General features: G+C 38.0%; 3 protein-coding genes across 6 annotated transcripts in view; 1 reads left to right on the top strand and 2 right to left on the bottom strand.

The window, feature by feature from the left end:
* Window positions 1–498: 498 nt before the first annotated feature.
* LOC114358972 (fanconi-associated nuclease 1) lies at window positions 499–6,412 on the bottom strand. The gene is made up of 10 exons (XM_028313180.1): window positions 6,143–6,412; window positions 5,765–5,963; window positions 4,789–5,016; window positions 4,488–4,610; window positions 4,182–4,404; window positions 3,848–4,044; window positions 3,420–3,538; window positions 2,923–3,174; window positions 2,127–2,299; window positions 499–1,184 (listed from the first exon to the last, which is right to left on the bottom strand). The coding sequence occupies exons 1-10, from the start codon at window positions 6,315–6,317 to the stop codon at window positions 1,035–1,037; spliced, it is 1,839 nt and encodes a 612-aa protein (XP_028168981.1). The 5' UTR covers window positions 6,318–6,412; the 3' UTR covers window positions 499–1,034.
* Window positions 6,413–6,743: 331 nt separating this feature from the next.
* Window positions 6,744–9,479, top strand: LOC114358973 (tctex1 domain-containing protein 1). 4 transcript variants are annotated; one of them, XM_028313182.1, is made up of 4 exons: window positions 6,744–7,670; window positions 8,026–8,219; window positions 9,044–9,136; window positions 9,354–9,479. In XM_028313182.1, exons 1-4 carry the CDS (start codon window positions 7,593–7,595, stop codon window positions 9,424–9,426), a joined length of 438 nt encoding a protein of 145 aa, XP_028168983.1. In that variant the 5' UTR covers window positions 6,744–7,592; the 3' UTR covers window positions 9,427–9,479. The 4 variants fall into 4 exon arrangements, 3 of the variants coding, with proteins under 3 accessions (XP_028168983.1, XP_028168982.1, XP_028168984.1); XM_028313181.1 differs by lacking the exon at window positions 9,354–9,479 and having other exon boundaries at window positions 9,044–9,241; XM_028313183.1 differs by lacking the exons at window positions 6,744–7,670; window positions 9,354–9,479 and having other exon boundaries at window positions 7,984–8,219; window positions 9,044–9,241.
* A 1,703-nt stretch (window positions 9,480–11,182) lies between these two features.
* LOC114358975 (synaptic vesicle membrane protein VAT-1 homolog-like) overlaps window positions 11,183–20,020 on the bottom strand; it is a 39,985-nt gene continuing 31,147 nt past the window's right edge. Inside the window, exons 6-9 of the mRNA XM_028313186.1 lie at window positions 19,592–19,647; window positions 18,860–19,054; window positions 14,763–15,009; window positions 11,183–13,189 (exon numbers count right to left, since the gene is read on the bottom strand). Coding sequence (XP_028168987.1) covers window positions 13,164–13,189; window positions 14,763–15,009; window positions 18,860–19,054; window positions 19,592–19,647 — 524 coding nt within the window. The 3' untranslated portion in view covers window positions 11,183–13,163. The remainder of the gene's footprint in view (window positions 13,190–14,762; window positions 15,010–18,859; window positions 19,055–19,591; window positions 19,648–20,020) is intronic.

The raw sequence follows: 20,020 nt of genomic DNA, 5'->3' as shown, positions 1-20,020 counted from the left end.
TTTAAAAGTATCACTAAGAACAAATCGTAATTATCAAAGATCCATTAATCGCCTGGGCTCTGGTCGTGCGTGGATGGTTTCTGGGAGACATCTACGTAGCCTTTCCTCCTGTTACCTCTGTTCTTGCAGTAGAGGTAAAGCACCGATAGCGCCGACACCGCAGACATCGCCAGCAACGGGATATAGACGGGAAACATCACCATAGGCGCGCGTAGATACGCGATTAAAGAAGATTCTTTATCAATCTTAAAATATTCACCCCAATACTGTTTAGCAAGTTTATTTATCAAAAAATCGTGCAGTAACGTATGTCAAAGAAGTAATTCCTGTCTTTCAATTCATGTGACAAGGAAGAAATCCATAGAGGAATCAAGCATAGATTATCACAGCCTAATTTGGTTTACAAATGAGTTCATTAGGAAAGAATTTAAACTACTTAATTATTTACAAAAATATCATTTATTTGATAATCAATAATTATTCATCACTTATAATTACTCTACAAATAGCACCCAGTTTTGTCAAGTAAGACTTATTATAACGACTTAATTATTAGTAAGGCTATTTTTGCTGCAATACACTCAAACATTTAAATTATGTTAGTTACTTTAAAATTGATTTAAAATCAATCTTAATTATGTACGTACATAACATATTATTTCACCAAAAAAATGCACAGCTTAATGTGGCTTATGACTAATACATATAGCCGACATATATAGGAATCACAAAGTTCATGATCTGAATTAAACGTAATGACTACATCAAAATAGGATAAACTAAACTTTAGTAACATACAATTTGGAATTTTAAGATCCAACAAATATACTTTGGCACTTTAAAAACAACGACAGTCAAATATCTATCAGCAACTAAAATAGATTCTAAACGGCTACTGGTCTAAATACTAAAATTAGTAATACAGGCTTGAAACTTGAGTTTATTATCGTTTTATAACACCTCAAATGATTTGACTGAACACTTGTACTAAACAACAACATCTTGTTACGTATAATAATAATCACTATAATATATCAAGAGATGGACCTAGCTTTACACCTGGTGGTGTGAACGCCTACGTAACAGAATTCTGTGTCGATGCCGTTTTGTTGGAGATAGTGCATCCACTGGATTTGCTTCATCGATGGCCGGTCTGTGTCGCTTTTCACCTCGACGAACCTTATCTGAAATAATAAGGCGCATTTTCTTAGATTGATTAACCTATTTATTGGACTTATTCCTATTAAGGAGAGGTTGTGGTTGTCAATTAATGAATGTACACACGTACGAATTTGTGAGTACTACGCGTTGCACACGGCACTAAAATGCCGTTATCATGCCGATAATACCGTTTGCCTATAAACACCGATCGTTAGTTAGCTATTGTTCCCGCCAGGTCTCAAAATGTGTACTCATATCTATATATATAAAAGAAAGTCGTGTTAGTTACTCCACTTATAACTCAAGAACGGCTGAACCGATTTAGCTGAAAATTGTCAGGGAGGTAGTTTAGAGCCAGGAGAAGGACATAGGATACTTTTTATCCCGTTCGAAATAAAAAAAAAGTCTGCTTATTTATTGCCATTAAGGCGGAACAAAGTTCGCCGGGTCAGCTAGTTATTACTATTGTTGATTGTAAGCACTTAAAACTGCTAGTCTGCTACTCTTTTCAGACTATAAGCTTGTTTGACACGCCTCAGAATATTATGTGACAAATCCACGTCATACAAAGTGCCCCTCCCCCTCCCCATTTAGAAAGCTTATCTAATTTAAAAAATATATCTTAGAAAGCTATCTATTTCTAACTAGCTGACCCGGCGAACTCTGTTCCGCCTTAAAGGCAATAAATAAGCCATCGCAATTTTTCCTTATTTGCTCACCGTTTAGACCTACCCTGGACTTTGACAAACATTTCAAAACCAAAATCAGCTCAATCGGCCCAGCCGTTCTCGAGTTTTAATCAGAGTAACGAACAGCAATTCATTTTTATTTATACTATAGATAGATAGATAGATAATTTCTAACATTCGAAAGTTAAACTATTTATTTATTCTATTTTATTTCTTCGTTTCGAAAAAAACATACAGCTTAAATTTAACACAGATGACATATTAAAGGACCCTCACCTGGTTAGTCCTAGTGTTCCACAGCGTAAGGTCGGGGAATCCCGAATGCGCGTGTCGGTAGTCGCGCGCGAGTCGCCGGCATAACGCCGCCAGCGCGCCGCCGCCGAGGCACGTGACCACGCCGCACACTTGCTCCCACGACATGCTGTCGCGGCTGAGGCCCGAGTGCTCAGCTAAAGGAACAAATAGATATATTGCTTTAGTAAAAAATAAACTTTGTCCCATAACCCATTAATAATAAAAAATTACACCCTAGTTGAACACTGTTTTAAAGTGACGTTTAGTATGGAAATATCACTTTAAAACTGTGTTCAACTAGGATCTAACTTTTTATTAAGTGAATAATATATGGGACAATGTTCAGCGAGCGTATTGCGATGTCGTCTAAAGTCAAGATTCAATATTGGCACGACCCGTAATTGAATATGCGATTTGCACGATTAGATGGCAGGAGTTTTTCCTTTTAAATAGGTAACGCTTTAACATATTATGTGGTGCTACGACCTGCAGGCCTACTTCGAAACGCTGTTTAGTTTACGTAGTTTCGGGGCTGTCTGTCACCGTTGCTTACATTAGCATCTTGCTTTGAGTGAGAGGGACGGCAATATTCGAAACTTTGGATAACAATATGGTAACCCTGCTCTGTTTGTAAAACACTATATTTAAAGAACGTAAGGGTGAAACGAGTTAGGTAGATTACTATAACATAATTAATTATGTATAGTATAGACCTGCAGAGAAGGCAAACATAAGTACAGTCATTAGTGTTACTGCACCAAAACGATTATCTACTTACTTTCAGGTCTAGTACACCACTTCGACTGCATAATCCACAGCAACTCTTCGACCGAGGAGCGCTCTATCAACGACAGCCGCGCCTCTATCGACTCGCTCCTGTTCTTATAGAAGCTTTCGCAAAACAAATCCAGCGGCAATTTCTGGAAGCGAGTCAGGAACACGCCTACGCAACCGGGAGGCTTCCAGTATATAATATCCCAGAATAATAGGAAGAACATCGTCGTTATAATCCTGCCTTCCCAGTGCATACCTAAAAAACATAAAGATTATTTTCATACTTACTAATAACATTACTAATAACAATAAATAAATAAAAATTAAGCAATAACAACTTTACTAATCACTAGGGCGAAAAACCGGCTCTTAATTTTATAATTAGAAGCAACTAATCTTGTTAATCAAACTGTTTAGCACTTTATCTGCCTGATAGAAAAGCTGACTATCTAATCATGTTCAAAGACCATCAATATTCTAAATAAATACATTAAAGCTTACCATTTGTGAATTCGCCTTTATTTAAATATTCTGACAGGCAGTACTCTTCCACATCGTGAACGGTTCTCTCGCCAGACTGCCGCGTCTCAAACTTTAGTTTGCCTTTCTGCTGTGTTCGACTGAAATTAAAAGAGATTTATTAAAATAGATAAAATGAAATTTAAAATACTGTGATTGGCTGTGTTTTCAGAACGATTTGACAAAAACGACTCATTCAAATATTTTCGAACTCTAGCCATTGTGATTTGTGATACATGAAATAGGTACACAATATCACTATACAGGGTGATTGGGATACTCGATAACTCGACCTATTCCTTGAAAGTTGTTATACTTGAGGTCACTAAAGGTCGAGTATCCCTGTCACTCTGTATAAACATTTGATATACAGATACAGGCAGATTTAATTACAAGCTTTTTGCACTTACTCCATTGGCTGCTTGTAAATATGAACGCCGCGCAAGTTTTTCTCCAATATTTGTTCTTTACTAGCATAGTCTAGAAGTTCGCTCTTCATTTCTTGGTTTGCTGTGTGCTTTGCGACTAGTTTAGCGCGGGGTCGCATCACATCTTTGGCTTCTTCTGATAGGTTAGATCTGAATCCTTCTAATAATATTTCAGCCGCCTAAAATAATTATTTATACATAATCTCTCCAAGTAATGATTAAAAACTGCATATTACGCGGGCGAAGCCACGGGCAAAAGCTAGTGGATGAATATTATTTACAATTCAAGCATTTTCCTAAAGTATTACAAACTTACTTCTTCTTTTTGGTCACATTTTTGCAAAACCAAAGCCATCTCAGCATACCATTCTGCTTTCTTGTGTTGTCTGAATGAGTCCTGTGATATCAGCAACTGCAGTATTTCAAGAGCTGACTGATATTTCTTGTTTTTTTTGAGATCTTGGATGCCAGCTTCAAGAATTTTGATATACAAATTTAAAGGTGTATAACGTCTCAACCACTCTGGAATAGACTTTTGGCTGTAAATTAGAGTAATTTTACTTGTTAGTTATGATAAAGTCGCAATAAAACATTTTTTACTCACGAAACAAAGAATATTCACCGTTGTACTTCAATTTCACTTGTTCCTTTGTATACTTCAAGAGATTCTGTTGCAGTTTTGACTTTTTTGTCTAAAACATCTTCAATCAGGAATGCCTCATAAACATCAAAGGCCTTTACATAACTAAAAAAAAGATTAAATATTAATATAAAAGTAGGTGTGGATAATAACATAAGTCAGAGGTCAAAATGATAGGATGCAAATATTATTTATATGATGCAGGAATTTTGATTAAATACTCAATGATGCATTATGTACTTATCTTAATACATATGGCCATAATTATTTGTTTAATACCTACCTTTCAAACTCAGCTCTCTCTCTAAATACAACACTTGCGTCATCAAGCATGTCGTCCTCCACTGGATATGTCTCTCTGTTTATTTTGTCATACAGAAGTGTTAACTCTAAATTCTTTTCCCTTATTATGTTATAATTAATTCCAAGATACATCAGAATATACAACTTGTATATTGTTCTTCTTGCTACATCTGATAGTTTATAGCAAGGACCAGCCTTTGAGCTCATGCTGAAAGTGAATATTATACATCAAACATTGATTTACGTTGTCAAATTACATTTACGGCGCGCGCGCACGAGTGACTTTTGCTACCGTAACAGTATGTCTCTCTTTTTTTCTTTATAAAAGTGTAAAAGAAACAGATATACTGTCAAGGATAATACCAGGCCTGTTCATCTCCGCGAGTTTACATCGAAAACAAAACACGCACGATGGCCCACCTACAGGATACTATTCGACAAGGCCTCACATACGAGCGAACATTGACTCACGCACGCGTATTCTTATGTATGATGGAAGAAAATAAAGAAAATGGTGTACTAAATACTGTGCAGTATTTAACTGCCTAAATAATAATAAAAACACAGAATGTACTTTTATAAGTTGCCTCAAGACACTGAGAGGTAAATAAGTAGTTAATATTATTCATGATAACTCATGCTAAATCAGGCTAAATCATGTATTTCCTCCGCCATTTTCCGCAGTTTGGCACCTCACGTCACATCATTTTACCGAAGTCAGCCCTATAGCTTCGGCGCAGTGCCGATCACTGACGTTTGTCAACAAAATGGTGCTTGACTCTTTAGACAGGCTAAATTACACCATATTGTTAATGACATTGAGCATACATCTTTTTAAAGACCTTCGAGAAGTAAAACTTCTGTACGTAGTACTTATTATTATTCTGTGATAATACTGCCTCGGTGACAAGTCACCCGTGCACGCGCTCCCTATAGATAACATTTAAAACACTCACATTCTCAATACTCTTGAAGTATTGTTGTTAGTTTTGTTTGTGTTAAAAAAAGTAACAATACTTTTCTCTCTACTGTAACTCTTCAGCGATGCAATGGCACCCTGTTTAGAACTTATTTTGATTTTGAGTTCTTTACAGATTTGTTTCAACTCATCACCATTCAGCAAAGAAGTGTAGTCTTCAAAGGACAGACTGTTGCCTGAAAAAATATCAAAAATTAACGAATTTGAAATAAGATATTCTACAATCAACTATTTAACTTGTGCTAAGTGCCAATTAACAAACAGATCTAAAAAAATAAATAAATGAGAAATACAGGATTTCAAAATTCAATGATAAAAAGATGTATGATAAAAGGCTAATTACTTTTTAACTTACCATCTGAAGTCAGAAAGCCATTTTCTTCCAAAGACTGGAGCACCTCATGCAAGGTAGGATCATCAATTTCCTCATTTCCAGCAAGTATAAATTTGAGTTTTTCCTTCTTGTACCAGCCTTCTTTGTGCCAGTAGAGTCGGCATACCAGCCTCATGCCAGGTTTCACAACATGCATACATCTTAATAGCAAACTTTGAGACTCTTCGTCAAGTAAATGCCAAAGGGAGTTGTTATTCTTACACTTATTGACTATACTCAATAGAAATATGGCTGAAAATATTAAAAATAAATAAGATCTTTGTATTTGCTATTAGTCATATGTATCTGATTGCTTAGTTAATGAAAATAAATATTTACATATTGAATAAATAAAGATAACTTACTTTTATCATCCAGTCCTAAACAAGCATTGTGAAATAGTTCATCATTGTTTACTTCATCATCATTTTTAAGCAGCTGTTTCCTTACTGATACTTTTTTTTTAAACACAGCTCTTTTCTTATTTGGTGAAAAATATTTGTTTGCTGATGGAGGGCTTTGATATACTGAAGGTGCAGTAATGGTAGGTGTTTGTTGAGCTTTGGTAGGAGTTTGTGGTGAATAAATTATAGTATTCTGTGAAGAGTCCGTATCATTTCCATCACTCTTTTTGGGAGTTTCAAATTCGTTTTTTATGCTAATTTCATCTTCATATGTAAGCAAATTCACTATTCCATGCCCTTTTTTGTCATTATTTGCTATAAGCTTACTAGCAGCCTCCATATTTTGCACATCAATCAGTTCGTGTGCATTACGTTTTGGCGGTGTAATGTTATCACTTGTCTGACCTCTGAGATCGTCATCATCCTCGTCACTGCACAAATTTATGACCTCTCGATCGTTTTTATGAGGAGTCACTTTAGGAGCCTTGGACGGAGTAACAGATTTTCTTAAAGATAGATTACGTTTTTTACCAACTTTGGTTAGTTTATGATCACTATTCATGATAGATTTGCTCGGAAGTGGTGAAATAACACTTGATTTTGACTTGTTGAAATACACATCGAGCGAAAGTTGTTTACTCATGTTGCTTCACATTTATGAACTTGAATGAATTACTTTACCACCAAGTAATTGTCTAGCTAGAGACTGAGAAAAAGAGTAATTAAAAACACGTTTCGGTTAGTAAATAAAGTAATCGGTAAACTGCGGTAAACATAGCGCGTAAAACACACACAAACAGATACTGACTGACATTGACAGAACTTTGACAGTGACGTCTATGTTTTTAAAATTTTAAATTACGGCTTGGAGATAATGAATATAATCGTGTAAGTGACACTCCATGGACGCGAAGATAGTCCCCTTCTTTAATCTAGATGGCCACATTATTAATATAATAATTTCATAATTATAAAGTGAAATCAATACAATTTATTTGAGAATTTTGGAAGAAAAACTTCGAATAAAAATGTCCAAGGAATATAAAAGATTTTCAGTTTGTCGATTGAGTGAAATGGGCCGAAGAACTAGCAATAAAACTAAACCGGTGAATATATTAATTTTAAGTAAATAACATATTCCATAATAATCGAATTACTTTAAAAAGCCCTAAATTCTACCAAAAAAACACAAGTTACATGTTCCCACCCAGCGCCTTGTATACAGAGAATAGAGACCGAGGGTACCTACTTCTTGTATTAGCGTGTAAGACTGCTAAATTAGGACCAAACTTAGGTGTATTTGGAACAATAGGACCCATTGTCTCCTATTTTGTTAGCAAGTACACACTTAAACCTAGTCCGCAACTTTTTTTAGTAACCACTCTTTAATAAATATTGATCAAACTCTATCAAACTACTCACTACAACATGTCGGAAACTCAACCAGATACTACTAAACAGGTTCGGACTTATCAACCGACGTACCAATTGAATCCCAGAAAACGTTTTAGTGAAGAAAGAGTTCAAAAAATACTAAAAGAACTGGTAGACACCGAGCTAGCGGAAGCCGAATACAGTGAAAAGACTGTTCCTGATTTAACACTCAGCTTAACAGAAACTGTACGAAACGCCATAAAAGAAGAAAACTTTAACAGGTAAGTGTGACAGAATCTTCGCTTGACATAATTACGTCACATTATAATGTCAGAGTGCACTTCGTAAACAAATAATGCACAACGAAAAACGAAAAAGCCCTAGCTATAGAGTTATGCGCATCGCATAGTATTATAGCAGGGGCTCAGAAGACGAAAATGATGTACATATTACCATTCTTGGCTGGAATGTCCGCATTATCTTGTTTTTATTGTTATTGCTGCAGACGAAAGTGTTAGAAAATCAAACTAGTGAAATGGTGGGTTCTTTTTAAACTACTATGATGTACTACCTTTTTACAATAAATAATGACACACAAAACCTACGTGGACACGAACCAAAGTGGACATTGTGTCCAGGACACAATGTCCACTTTGGCCTCGAAATTTTCGGTAATGGTTAGTTGAACGCACGGACTAAATCAATAAATCCGGCACGAAGGACCATGGACATTTCGCGACCAGTGGGTGCCCTTAATTAATACCTGCTGGTTGAAAATTAAGTTAAGATTTTGCTGTAATGTAGTGTCTGTAACCGACTGAAGTCTTAACATAGATGGGTTACATGATAATAAAGATTCAGTAACATTCACTCTTATCATTCATAATTACTAAGAATACTTACATTATTACTAAAAGTCTTCTAAAAGACATAAGATGGGTTCTATTGAATCTTCATTATCACCAATCATTTTGCCTCCATCACCTACATGAGGGTATTTCTCCTGCGATACACTAAATGACCTATTGATGATAACGAACGAGTAATCACCAGATATTTACGCAAAGATCTTTTGAAAAATAACGATCATCGTCCATTTTTGCAGGTACCGGATAATAGTGGTGGTGACGATCGGCCAGCAGCGGCAGCAAGGCGTGCAGATGTTCCACTCGTTCCTGTGGGACCACGAGCGGGACATGTTCGTGACCACCAACTTCGAGAACCCGCACATATTCGCGAACGTCGTCGTCTACGGTGTCTATTTAGATTGATCATGGTCCAATAAATCATAACAGTACCTAACTATCGCAGCATTGATTTTATTCTATCGCTCCTAATGTAGGTAGTAAGTAGGAACTGCATTTCAAGGGTTCCAAGCCTTGTTCCACTCGTTCCTGGGACCACGAGCGGGACATGTTCGTGACCACCAACTTCGAGAACCCGCACATATTCGCGAACGTCGTCGTCTACGGTGTCTATTTAGATTGATCATGGTCCAATAAATCGTAACAGTAGGTAACTATCGCGGCATTAATTTTATTCTATCGCTTCTAATGTAAGTAGGAACTGCTCAACTGCATTTCAAGATTTTCAAGGGTTCCAAGCCTGTTCGACCACTAGCGGGACTGCATGTTAGTGTCCACTAAATTCTGGAAACTGGAACCGGCATTTCGCGAATGTCGTCATCTACGGTGTCTATTTAGATTAGGGATGTTGCGGATCCACTTTTTTCCACATCCGCGGATGCGGATGCGGATGCGGATGCGGATTTTAAGAGGCTCACATCCGCGGATGCGGATGCGGATGCGGATCTGTACAAAAAACTTAAGTGTTGGCTTAGTAGAGAAAGAAACACAGCCTTATTTATCATTTTTTATTTAATAATAAAGTAGAGAATGAATTACTTTTAGTATATAATTATTATATAACTTAATAATTAAATTTGAAAAACTGTCTTAAACTACACTTTTAGCTAAATTTTAGTTCATATGACAAATCTAAGATTTTGGATTCAAAATTCAGTTTACGCAACTCGTAGGAACGGCCCTTATTAAAGAAATTACAAGTTTTTAAATAGCTACCTATATAATTACCCAAAACTACTATAATATCATAAGGATAAATCAGCGATGTCAGACAATAATAAACGCCCGACTTAACAAAAAAAATATTGCATAAAATATAACTTACCGGCATCATTTTTTATTTTCTGTAGCTTTTCGTTATTTGCTTTTTCAAACAAAGCAAACTCCTTAGCGTGCATTGATTTCAAATGATTTATTAATGACGATGTTGTTCGGCCCTTTCGCGAATATGTTTTGTTACATATTTTACATTGCGATTTCTCCCGGTCGTTGTCCACAGGTTTGAAATACGTCCAAATTTCACTTTGCGTAGGTGTTGGCATAGTTCACTTATCCAAATAGTAAATAAAACTTTACTTAAGGTTCGTAATACGAATGAAGGTATTACGTATTATGTTAAATTGTTCTTAACAAAAACCACAATAAAATCAAACGTACGCTTCAGTTCTTGTCACTTGTCACAACTACTCACTAGTAATTACAACAAAACAATAGCAAGACGCGCCACCGTCACCGATTCACTGAGGTCCAAAAACAAAAATCATTGCTTTCCTATTGGTCAATCAACACATTCGGTTGACGCGCGCCACTCGCCGGGACTGCCCCTTTCTTTCTTGTCGCGACCTGCTACAAATCCGCATCCGCATCAGATCCTCGTCGATTTATGCGGATGCGGATGCGGATGCGAATGTCAAAATCAATGCGAATGTTCCGCATATGCGGATGCGGATGCGAATATTCGCAACATCCCTAATTTAGATTGATCATGGTCCAATAAATCGTAACAGTATGGTAACTTCAGTTTATTTTCTCACTCTTAACCTAACCTAATGTAGGTACTTAAGTAAGTAATCGCGGTCAAGAAACCTTGACAAGGGTTACAAGATCTTACTAAATATTTTTGGTGTGAATTATTTTTTACATTTCTTTAGTGATAGGTATGTTGTGTATTGTACTGTGACGTTTCATTCGTCTTGACTTGCAAGAATCAAAGGCCTAAGCATATTAAAAGAATCTCATCAAAATCTGTTCAAATGAACATGCAAGTAGTTCCTCAAAGACTGAGAAAGACTGGTTTCTAAATTATGTTTGCAACTGTGTGCGTGTGTACCTATGCTTTATGTTATGAGGGGAAGGGATGATAAAAAATAAAGACTCACTTAAGCATTTTTACAGATCATACATATTTATTTATCCATTTCATAGTATAGATATCACACTGGCCCGCCCTTATAAAAATAAATGTGTTAATACAATAACGACCCAGTCTGTGGAGCTGGCTGGCGTGACGGCGCGAGTTAACCCTCTTTCCTAGATATTTTAATATTGGCATCATTCGATACTAACCTACAACAATTTGGACACAATCACCAACGGCGCGGTCACCCCAGCTCTCAATCACTATTGAATTCCATCAAATATCCTTATAGAAGAAAATTCAGAGATAATTCTAAACCATTATACAGGTCGATATACACATGATTCAATAATATATGTTTACATTACAAGAAATTCGCACATATTTGACACACAAAGCGAAGGATTACCGATAAGGAGACTAAAATAGCTTTAAGATATTGGTCCGAGACACTGAAGCGAGTTGTATCCGCGCACAATACGAAACTAGCACCAAGCCACTGTACGAACAAAGCCGCGGCCGCCTCCTGAGTCCTGACTGGCAGGCGGGGGCGGCCATGCAACGGAACGCCGCGCGCGCGGCCGGCGCAAGCCATACGGACGCTGGACAGTGCACTCACGCTAACTATGCTCTCGCAAAATTGTTCAAAAAGGGTAAAATTTTTATAAAAATTCTAAAGAGTTAACCGAGTCAGCCATTCAGATAGAGCATAATTGCGTCAGCACAGAGTGGTTGAGCAGTGTTGGGGGAAGTGGAGTTTACTCCGGAGATCCGGACTACATTCAGCCTCTCAGAGTTACATTTTACATCCGCATGATATGTGTTACACAGATAAAACGTTAAAGTACTGGGTACATATACCTATAACCATACTGTACATATATGGCGGTAAAAGTTACTTACAACCTTACGAAAATTAAGAGTAGGTAAATATATACTAGGTATATCAAAAGAAATGCAGTGAATATTGGTATCAAAATATTATTCCTAATTATAAGTTGTGTGAAAGTGTACGTCGATTAGATATGTGATATTTGTGTAAAGATACATAAAAAAAGCTTTATACGAGACCTCGTTACATCGTTTGGTAATACAAAAATATTAGAAATATCCATAGATGATTCGATTACATGAGTTACAAGACCTTATAGGTAGCCACAAAATACTCGTCGATAGTGTTTCTACAGTCGCCCAGCCGGAGGCGACCCCGGCCGACTTTGAGCCTAGACGGACGATCTTCCGGTGCGTTTAAATAAATTCCGTGAACTCTTCTTAACTAGAAAATAATTTACAAAATCTCTAAGTATAAAAAATATAAAACAATCATATATTTTAGGCTCAAATTAAAAATAATATGTCATGTAAAGGCAGCATAAAAATACTTACCGCAAAACATCTAGCATACCTACCACAAAATATCACACGCAAGGATTCGATCGAGGGGCGCGGGCCCGGGGCGGGTGTGGTCTCGTGGGGCCAAATTTTAAACATTTACTAATAAAATATTAAAGCTTAACATACATAAAGATTAAGCATCTCTGCATCTTAGATATATAATAGCCATTCAAAATAACTGCAGATTAAAATATCTCATCTTAAAAATAAAGTCTTAAACGTTAAACTATAATAAAAGACTCGTAATTTCAGAAACGATACCTAACTTAGGCCAAACGTACAAAATAAAACTGTTTTAAAATTATAAAATTCATTGTTAATTTCGCTGTCGAAAATCGAATGTGGTTACCATAATTTATTTTTTCACGAAAAAAAAAATCAATGTGATAAACTAAGGACTAAACTAAGATGGCTACGACATGGTTCGATCGTAGCAGCCGGGTGGGTGTCGTGGTGAGATGAGATCGAACGACGTCGTATTCCGAGTAACGAAACGTAATGCGGCGGATGCGCGGCGCGGCCGCGGCACCTCTCTGTAAACAGCAGCTTCTCTCTAAAATATAATCAATTGGCGGTGGTTTGTCTGTTCAATCCTCGGCGGACGCAATTCAGCTAGACTCCTTCTCCTTCGACTCTGAAATTAAAATTCATACTTAATTGCAACATCCCAATGCACACATCTCATTACAATCTTTCATTTTCAGCTTAAAAAATCTCACTCTGAAAAAATAGACTCGCTAGCTATACTATAAAATGCCTTCTAAAATGCATCAATTATTTCAATACATAGATAAAATATGCACAAATAGAGCAAAATGCAATAAATACATGTATTATGCATTATTAGATAGATATAGTTACGTATTCAAATATATTTTTCAAAAAACTTATTGAATTAAAAGGGTAACTTCACGCGAAGATAATAGACCCGATACGTCTCATGACCAAGCTGGCTAAACGACTTAAACAGCCTTTAGAAAATGCTTTTAGATTTTACATTACTAAAGAAATTTAGTTTCAGATTCACTGGGCGAAAAGTCTATGACCAACACAGTAGGCACTGCGGCCTTTTTGAAAATTTCTGAGGCGTAGGCCAATAATTTTCCATACCAAACCACTAACATTTTATTAAATAACCCTCCTTCTGGCGCAGTCGGGTAATGAAATCAACACAGTTAATTTAATTTTATAAATGGCGGCGCAAATCGANTAAATGGATCATTGGTAAGGACGGGTGATTTGTGATCGAGGTGCTTAGTTTATAATTTTGCTGGTTTTGTGCAAAAATAATTGTAACAAACTAAACAAATACAAAGCTAAATATATACATGATTTAAACCTACACAATCGTTAATTAAGGCATCACGTCAATTAAATGTGTACTCAAATAAAATGCAATGAATGTGTATGTAGCCGCAATAAGTTTGCAGTGCTGGAACGCAATGATTAAATTCTAACAAATTGAGTACAATTAAAATGTTATACTATATGATTTAGGCCAGTGGACAACCGTGACGAGTGAAACTGAAAATAACGACGCTAATTACAATTACAATTTCTATAAAAGCAATTAGTCTAAAGGCTGCATATAATATAAATGTATCATTTCGTCGCCTATAAGCCGTCGATATAATAGCGTTTAGCCGTACGTGCGTGCGCAGTACAATTATAATAAACTAGGTGGCATGCTACATTTTCAAAATTTATCGCTATGGATCTGTAGAAGCGGACTCTTTCTACAAATTATAGAATCGTTTAGAAATTGAGAAAGTAATATTGATGTAACAGAATTGATACGGCTAATGATGCGATCAATACTGGTACGTTGTTTTATATAATAGTCTTAAATGTTCATTATATGTTATTAAATAAATAACATACCATCTAATTATTTATATAATACTGAAGATTTAACAAATTCTTTCATTTATTTCAAAGATTTTAAACTTTATATGAATATTAAGAAGAAAACAGTGATTTTTGCTATTAAAATCACGAAGTAGTTTTTTCCTACACGACTTTATTTACGATGTAAACTCACTAATATAATATGCGTCGATCAAAATGCACGTTCAGGATGCAATTACGCGCTCGTAGCATGCCCCTAATGAAGCAAAAATATGTAATAATGATACTTATGTTATAGATATTCGATGTGAAGCGGGAGCGCGTCTACACATGCCTGGTCATAAAAGTTCGAGACTGACCTTCGTCGCTGTTACCGTTAGTGAGCGGTTCTTCACCGTTCTTCTCACCATTTTCGGCGGGCTTCTTCTCTTCTTCCTTGGTTTCCTTGTCTTTCTTCTCCTCGGAGCTCTCCTTGGCGGGCTTCTTGTCCTTGCCGGCCTTGCCCTTGGCGGGCGTGGCGGGCTTCGGCTTGGGCTCCAGGGACGGGTCGAGGACCAACTTGCCGATGTTCTTGCGGTCGTGCATCTTTTGCATCGCTTCACCAACCTGCAAATGATGTTTGATGGTTAAATTATACATTTTTTACAACTAAAGATCCACAGTGTTAAAAGCTCTGTATGCTGTCGTCGGTAAAAACAATAGTAACCAAATAATTTAAGGATTAAAGTCACTTATAGAAAGTCACAAGTAATGCCGTAAAGAGATTATGGTGAAGCCTTTGTGCGATGCTCGCTGTTAAATAAAGTGAATAATAGACCTTACTTTAAGAAGATCAATTGTATGAAATAATCCAACTTAGCTAACGTATGGCCAACAGAGTACTATTACATGACAAAATATGTGACCTAAAAGATTAAATAAATGCGTGGAATTGTGGATAAAACTTTCCAATAATACCTACTTTAGGTAGACCAAAGATTAAAACGGTAGGTATGCAGAAGACGAGTTATGTCTTCGATTTAATTACTGACACCATTAATTTATTGTGTTACTTAATTATTATTTTATCACTACAATAACAACATTCCATTGTCCAAGCTCATAATAAGTTATGCCCTTCGGCATAATTTAACCGAACGAACGACTCTGTTGTGATACAAAGTTGCAGTGTGATAGCGAATTAAAGATACGACTTAATTATTTTGTTTGTCACTGAGATCACTTTAAAGAACGAATGTGCCTGTTAAGGGTTCGATAAGAAAAGGAAGACAAGGAGTCTTTGTTACTTCGTGGAATTGTCTTAATTCGTGATCCCTACTATCATAACAGGCACAATAACATGCTGTCTACTTACAAAAAAAGGGTCAAATGACTTTCAAACACGATCGTCTGTCATAATCAGTCACGCCGAATATGTTCGGTCGACGGAGGCTTGACCTGAGCACCGAGCACTTGTTAATATGGAAGATCGATCCATCCGTCATCATCACTCATGGCTCCACGCGTCAGCGGGTGCCACTATTTAATCATGAAGTGCGTACTGAATAGGGTGCAACCTATTGGGAGTTATTTGTTCTTATTTATCCAATGATTAAAGTCGAGTAGGGTCGAGAAGCGACTTGATCGTTTTCTCGGCTACTACCTACTCAGTTCTGGTATTATTTTATCAGTCTTACAAATCACCTAATTCAATAGCTTTAAGTTTACAACGCTGCAGATCTAATTACTACCTCTTCCAGCATCCAGGTGGAATATCTACACCAGCAACTTGAGCTGCCTCTTGGCTCACACAACTCTATTCATATAAATACTCAGTGCTGGAATAGCAAGTGACTTGTACTGCGGGATTTTTGCCTGTTTTCACCATCAATCCCAACATTTTTAAGTAACCCCTATGGTAACATATAACAGGAATTTTGTTTTCATATGGGTCACTTAAAAATTAGGAATTGATGGTGAAAACTGGCATTTGTCGACGAGCGATTTTTGAAACAGGAGGTGCCGCAGGTAGACAGCACCTAGGTTCTCGTTGCCTACGGGATGGTTACGGGATGCTGTCAGTACTCACGTGTCCTCCAGCGCCCAGGTGGAGTCGACGAGCGGCGCACGTAGTTAGCACGGCCGTGTTGGAACAGTAGGTGTTCCAGGTTCAAGCCAGTCAGGCTCCTGTCTCCTGCGGGATGTAGTCAGTACTCACGTCTTCCAGCGCCCAGGTGGAGTCGACCAGCGGCTTGACCTTGCCCTCAGCCCACAGCGCGAACACGGCGTCGACGGCGCGGCGCATGTAATCAGCGCGGCCGTGTTGGAACAGTAGGTGTTCCAGGTTCAAGCCAGTCAGGCTCCTGTCTTCTGCGGGATGCAGTCAGTACTCACGTCTTCCAGCGCCCAGGTGGAGTCGACGAGCGGCTTGACCTTGCCCTCAGCCCACAGCGCGAACACGGCGTCGACGGCGCGGCGCAAGTAGTCGGCGCGGCCTTGTTGGATCAGCAGGTGTCCCAGGTCCAAGCCAGTCAGGCTCCTGTCACCTGCGAGATGCAGTCAGTACTCACGTCCTCCAGCGCCCAGGTGGAATCAACCAGCGGCTTGACCTTGCCCTCAGCCCACAGCGCGAACACGGCGTCGACGGCGCGGCGCACGTAATCAGCGCGGCCGTTTCGGAACAGACGTGTCGTGGCTTCAACNAGGTGCTTCGACCTGGTTTCGCATTGTGAAGACATTTTATTACTTCCGTGCGGTACCAGGTCTAAAAACCTGGTATTAAGGTAGGTACATCATTGGATTCTATTTTAAGAATACATCATAGAAATATATTCATCACTTTCCTACACCGGACCCAATTGAAGTTATGCCTTTCGCACGACAAGGAAGACTATAATTTTCTTAGCCGCACGGTAAGCGAGACGTGCACAAGGTCTATAGACCTGGTTTCGCACTCAACGTGTTAAACAAACGCTCGTTCTCGTTATTCTAATGAACACTTCAAGTCATTTCCAAGAGCCCAAGAGGCTAATCAACGTAGATAAACTCTTTAATGGTCGTTAGAATGCTGAAAATGTTGGTTCCGCAATTCTGGTATTAAGATATGATAAGTGATCTTTTGGGCTGTTCTAAGAAGCGTAATCACTTACAGTGGTGAGTGCAGACAGAGAATTTATTGCATTCCAAGTATTTGTTAATGTTTGTCTAAACGATTATCTCTCAGTGCGTAACTGTAAAAGTGTTCAAGCTAAGTAGAGTTTAAGCTATAAGTAAACATTATTTTATTGGAATACTTTAGTAGGATGGACATAACGGACGAATGGGAAAACAACTGACTCGATCTTCAAAATTCTTGCAGCTAAAAAGACACCCAAAATCACTATAGATTAATTTGATATGTTGCAATTTTATTAAAAGTACTTTAGTTAGTGGGATGGACATAACGGATGGAGAAGACAAAATGGGAAAACTACTGATTCGATCTTAAAAATGTTTGCAGCTAAAAAGACACCCAAAATTATCATAAAGATTTAATCTCTAGCTACTTATTATATCTAGGACTTACCGTACAAGATGTACCGGCCCATGGGCTTGAGGAGCGAGTACCCACGGTTGCACTCCTCGCCGCAGAGGCAGTCCAGCACGATATCAACGCCATCAGCGGACACCCTGGGAAGAACAAAGTATGTTAGCGACATTTGGTTTAACCCTAGATAGCTAACCTTCCGGCGTACCCTGTTTAAGCTAACCATCCGTCGAAACGACGGGTATTAAAAAAACATTATTTTTTGGACGAAGTAATTTAAAAAATCTAAGTCTTTTTTACAGTTTGGTTCCTTCATATATTTGTGAATAAATGTGCATTATTTAAATTCACCTTATTTATTTATTTATTAAATTAAAATATTTTTTCCTAGACCTCTATAGAAATTGGAACATTTTGTAAGTAACCACTTGGACATGCAATATCAATGAAAATTTTAAATAAAATAATCGGTTTTTTGACTTAATATGGTATGTAAAAACATTTAAAGTAATAAAATCATAAAATATTTTTTTTTCTTTTTAGCGCAAGTGACACAAAAATCAACTTTATGTTTACCGCATATTTTGATATGATATAATGCTGATTTTTGTAATTTCCGAGGGATCAGTATTTGAAATAACTGACGAATCACGTTCCANGCCCACAGCGCGAACACGGCGTCGACGGCGCGGCGCAAGTAGTCGGCGCGGCCTTGTTGGATCAGCAGGTGTCCCAGGTCCAAGCCAGTCAGGCTCCTGTCACCTGTGGATGCAGTCAGTACTCACGTCTTCCAGCGCCCAGGTGGAGTCGACGAGCGGCTTGACCTTGCCCTCAGCCCACAGCGCGAACACGGCGTCGACGGCGCGGCGCACGTAGTATGTTGGAACAGAAGGTATTCCAGGTCCAAGCCAGTCAGGCTCCTGTCTCCTGTGGGATGCAGTCAGTACTCACGTCTTCCAGCGCCCAGGTGGAGTCGACGAGCGGCTTGACCTTGCCCTCAGCCCACAGCGCGAACACGGCGTCGACGGCGCGGCGCACGTAGTCGGCGCGGCCATGTTGGAACAGCAGGTGCCGTAAGTTCAGGCCGGCCAGGCTCTTGTTCTCGTCGAACAGCTTGATGGGAGACACCTTGTCCACTTGCCACCACTACACATAAGAAGAAAACATTCAACTTGCTGTTTTACAACTCGGTCAAGTAAACTGCGCACCTAGCAACCGTGACGTCACGTCGATGCTATGGTACGGGCGAGGGCGAACGTGGGGAGATGTGTCGCGAGATGTGTCGCGTGGGGAGATGGGTTGTACACGAAAGTTACCTAAGTAATGTAACTCCGTATTTTAGACTTAACAAAACCAGCACTTACTTTTCAATGACAATATTAGAAAAGAGATAAAGTTTTTGACATAAATATTATGAATATTAAAAGTGATGATTAAGAAAGTATAATTGGAATATGAATCAGAATTAGCTATTTTGGACCGGTTCCTAAAATACTCTACAAACAGTTAAGACGAATAGAATTCGGTAACATTCTTTACGTTCAGGAAGTCGTTATTGCGTACGAATTTATAGCCATCTTGATTTTTTCCAAGATAATCTTGTTACGTTTATAACCCTTTCATAGCTGCTAATGTTTTCGTTGAGCATCAGATAATAATATAATTAAAACATCATGTACTCACCGCACGCGCGGCGCTGAAGAAACTCTTCGTCTCGCCGGTCACGATGTTAGATGATCCTGCGATAAAATACTATTGTTTTGTACTGATATTTAAACAAACGCTCGTTCTCGTTATTCTGAGGAACACCTCAAGTCATTTCCAAGAGCCCAAGAGGCTAATCAACGCAGATAAACTCTTTAATGGTCGTTAGATTGCTGAAAATGTTGGTTCCGCAATTCTGGTATTAAGATATGATAAGTGATCTTTTGGGCTGTTCTAAGAAGCTTCACTTACAGTGGCGAGAGCGGAAAGAGAATTTATTGCATTCCAAGTATTTCTTAATGTTTGTCTAAACGATTATCTCTCAGTGCGTAACTGTAAAAGTGTTCAAGCTAAGTAGAGATTAAGCTATAAGTAAGTAAACATAATTTTAGAAAAAAAACTAGAGGA

This window comes from Ostrinia furnacalis, unplaced genomic scaffold, assembly GCF_004193835.3.
Source record: "Ostrinia furnacalis isolate ACB-3 unplaced genomic scaffold, ASM419383v2 OfSCF4158, whole genome shotgun sequence".
Lineage (NCBI taxonomy): Eukaryota > Metazoa > Arthropoda > Insecta > Lepidoptera > Crambidae > Ostrinia > Ostrinia furnacalis.
The sequence above is the reverse complement of the archived record's forward strand: the minus strand, read 5'-3'. Positions and strand labels throughout refer to the sequence as shown.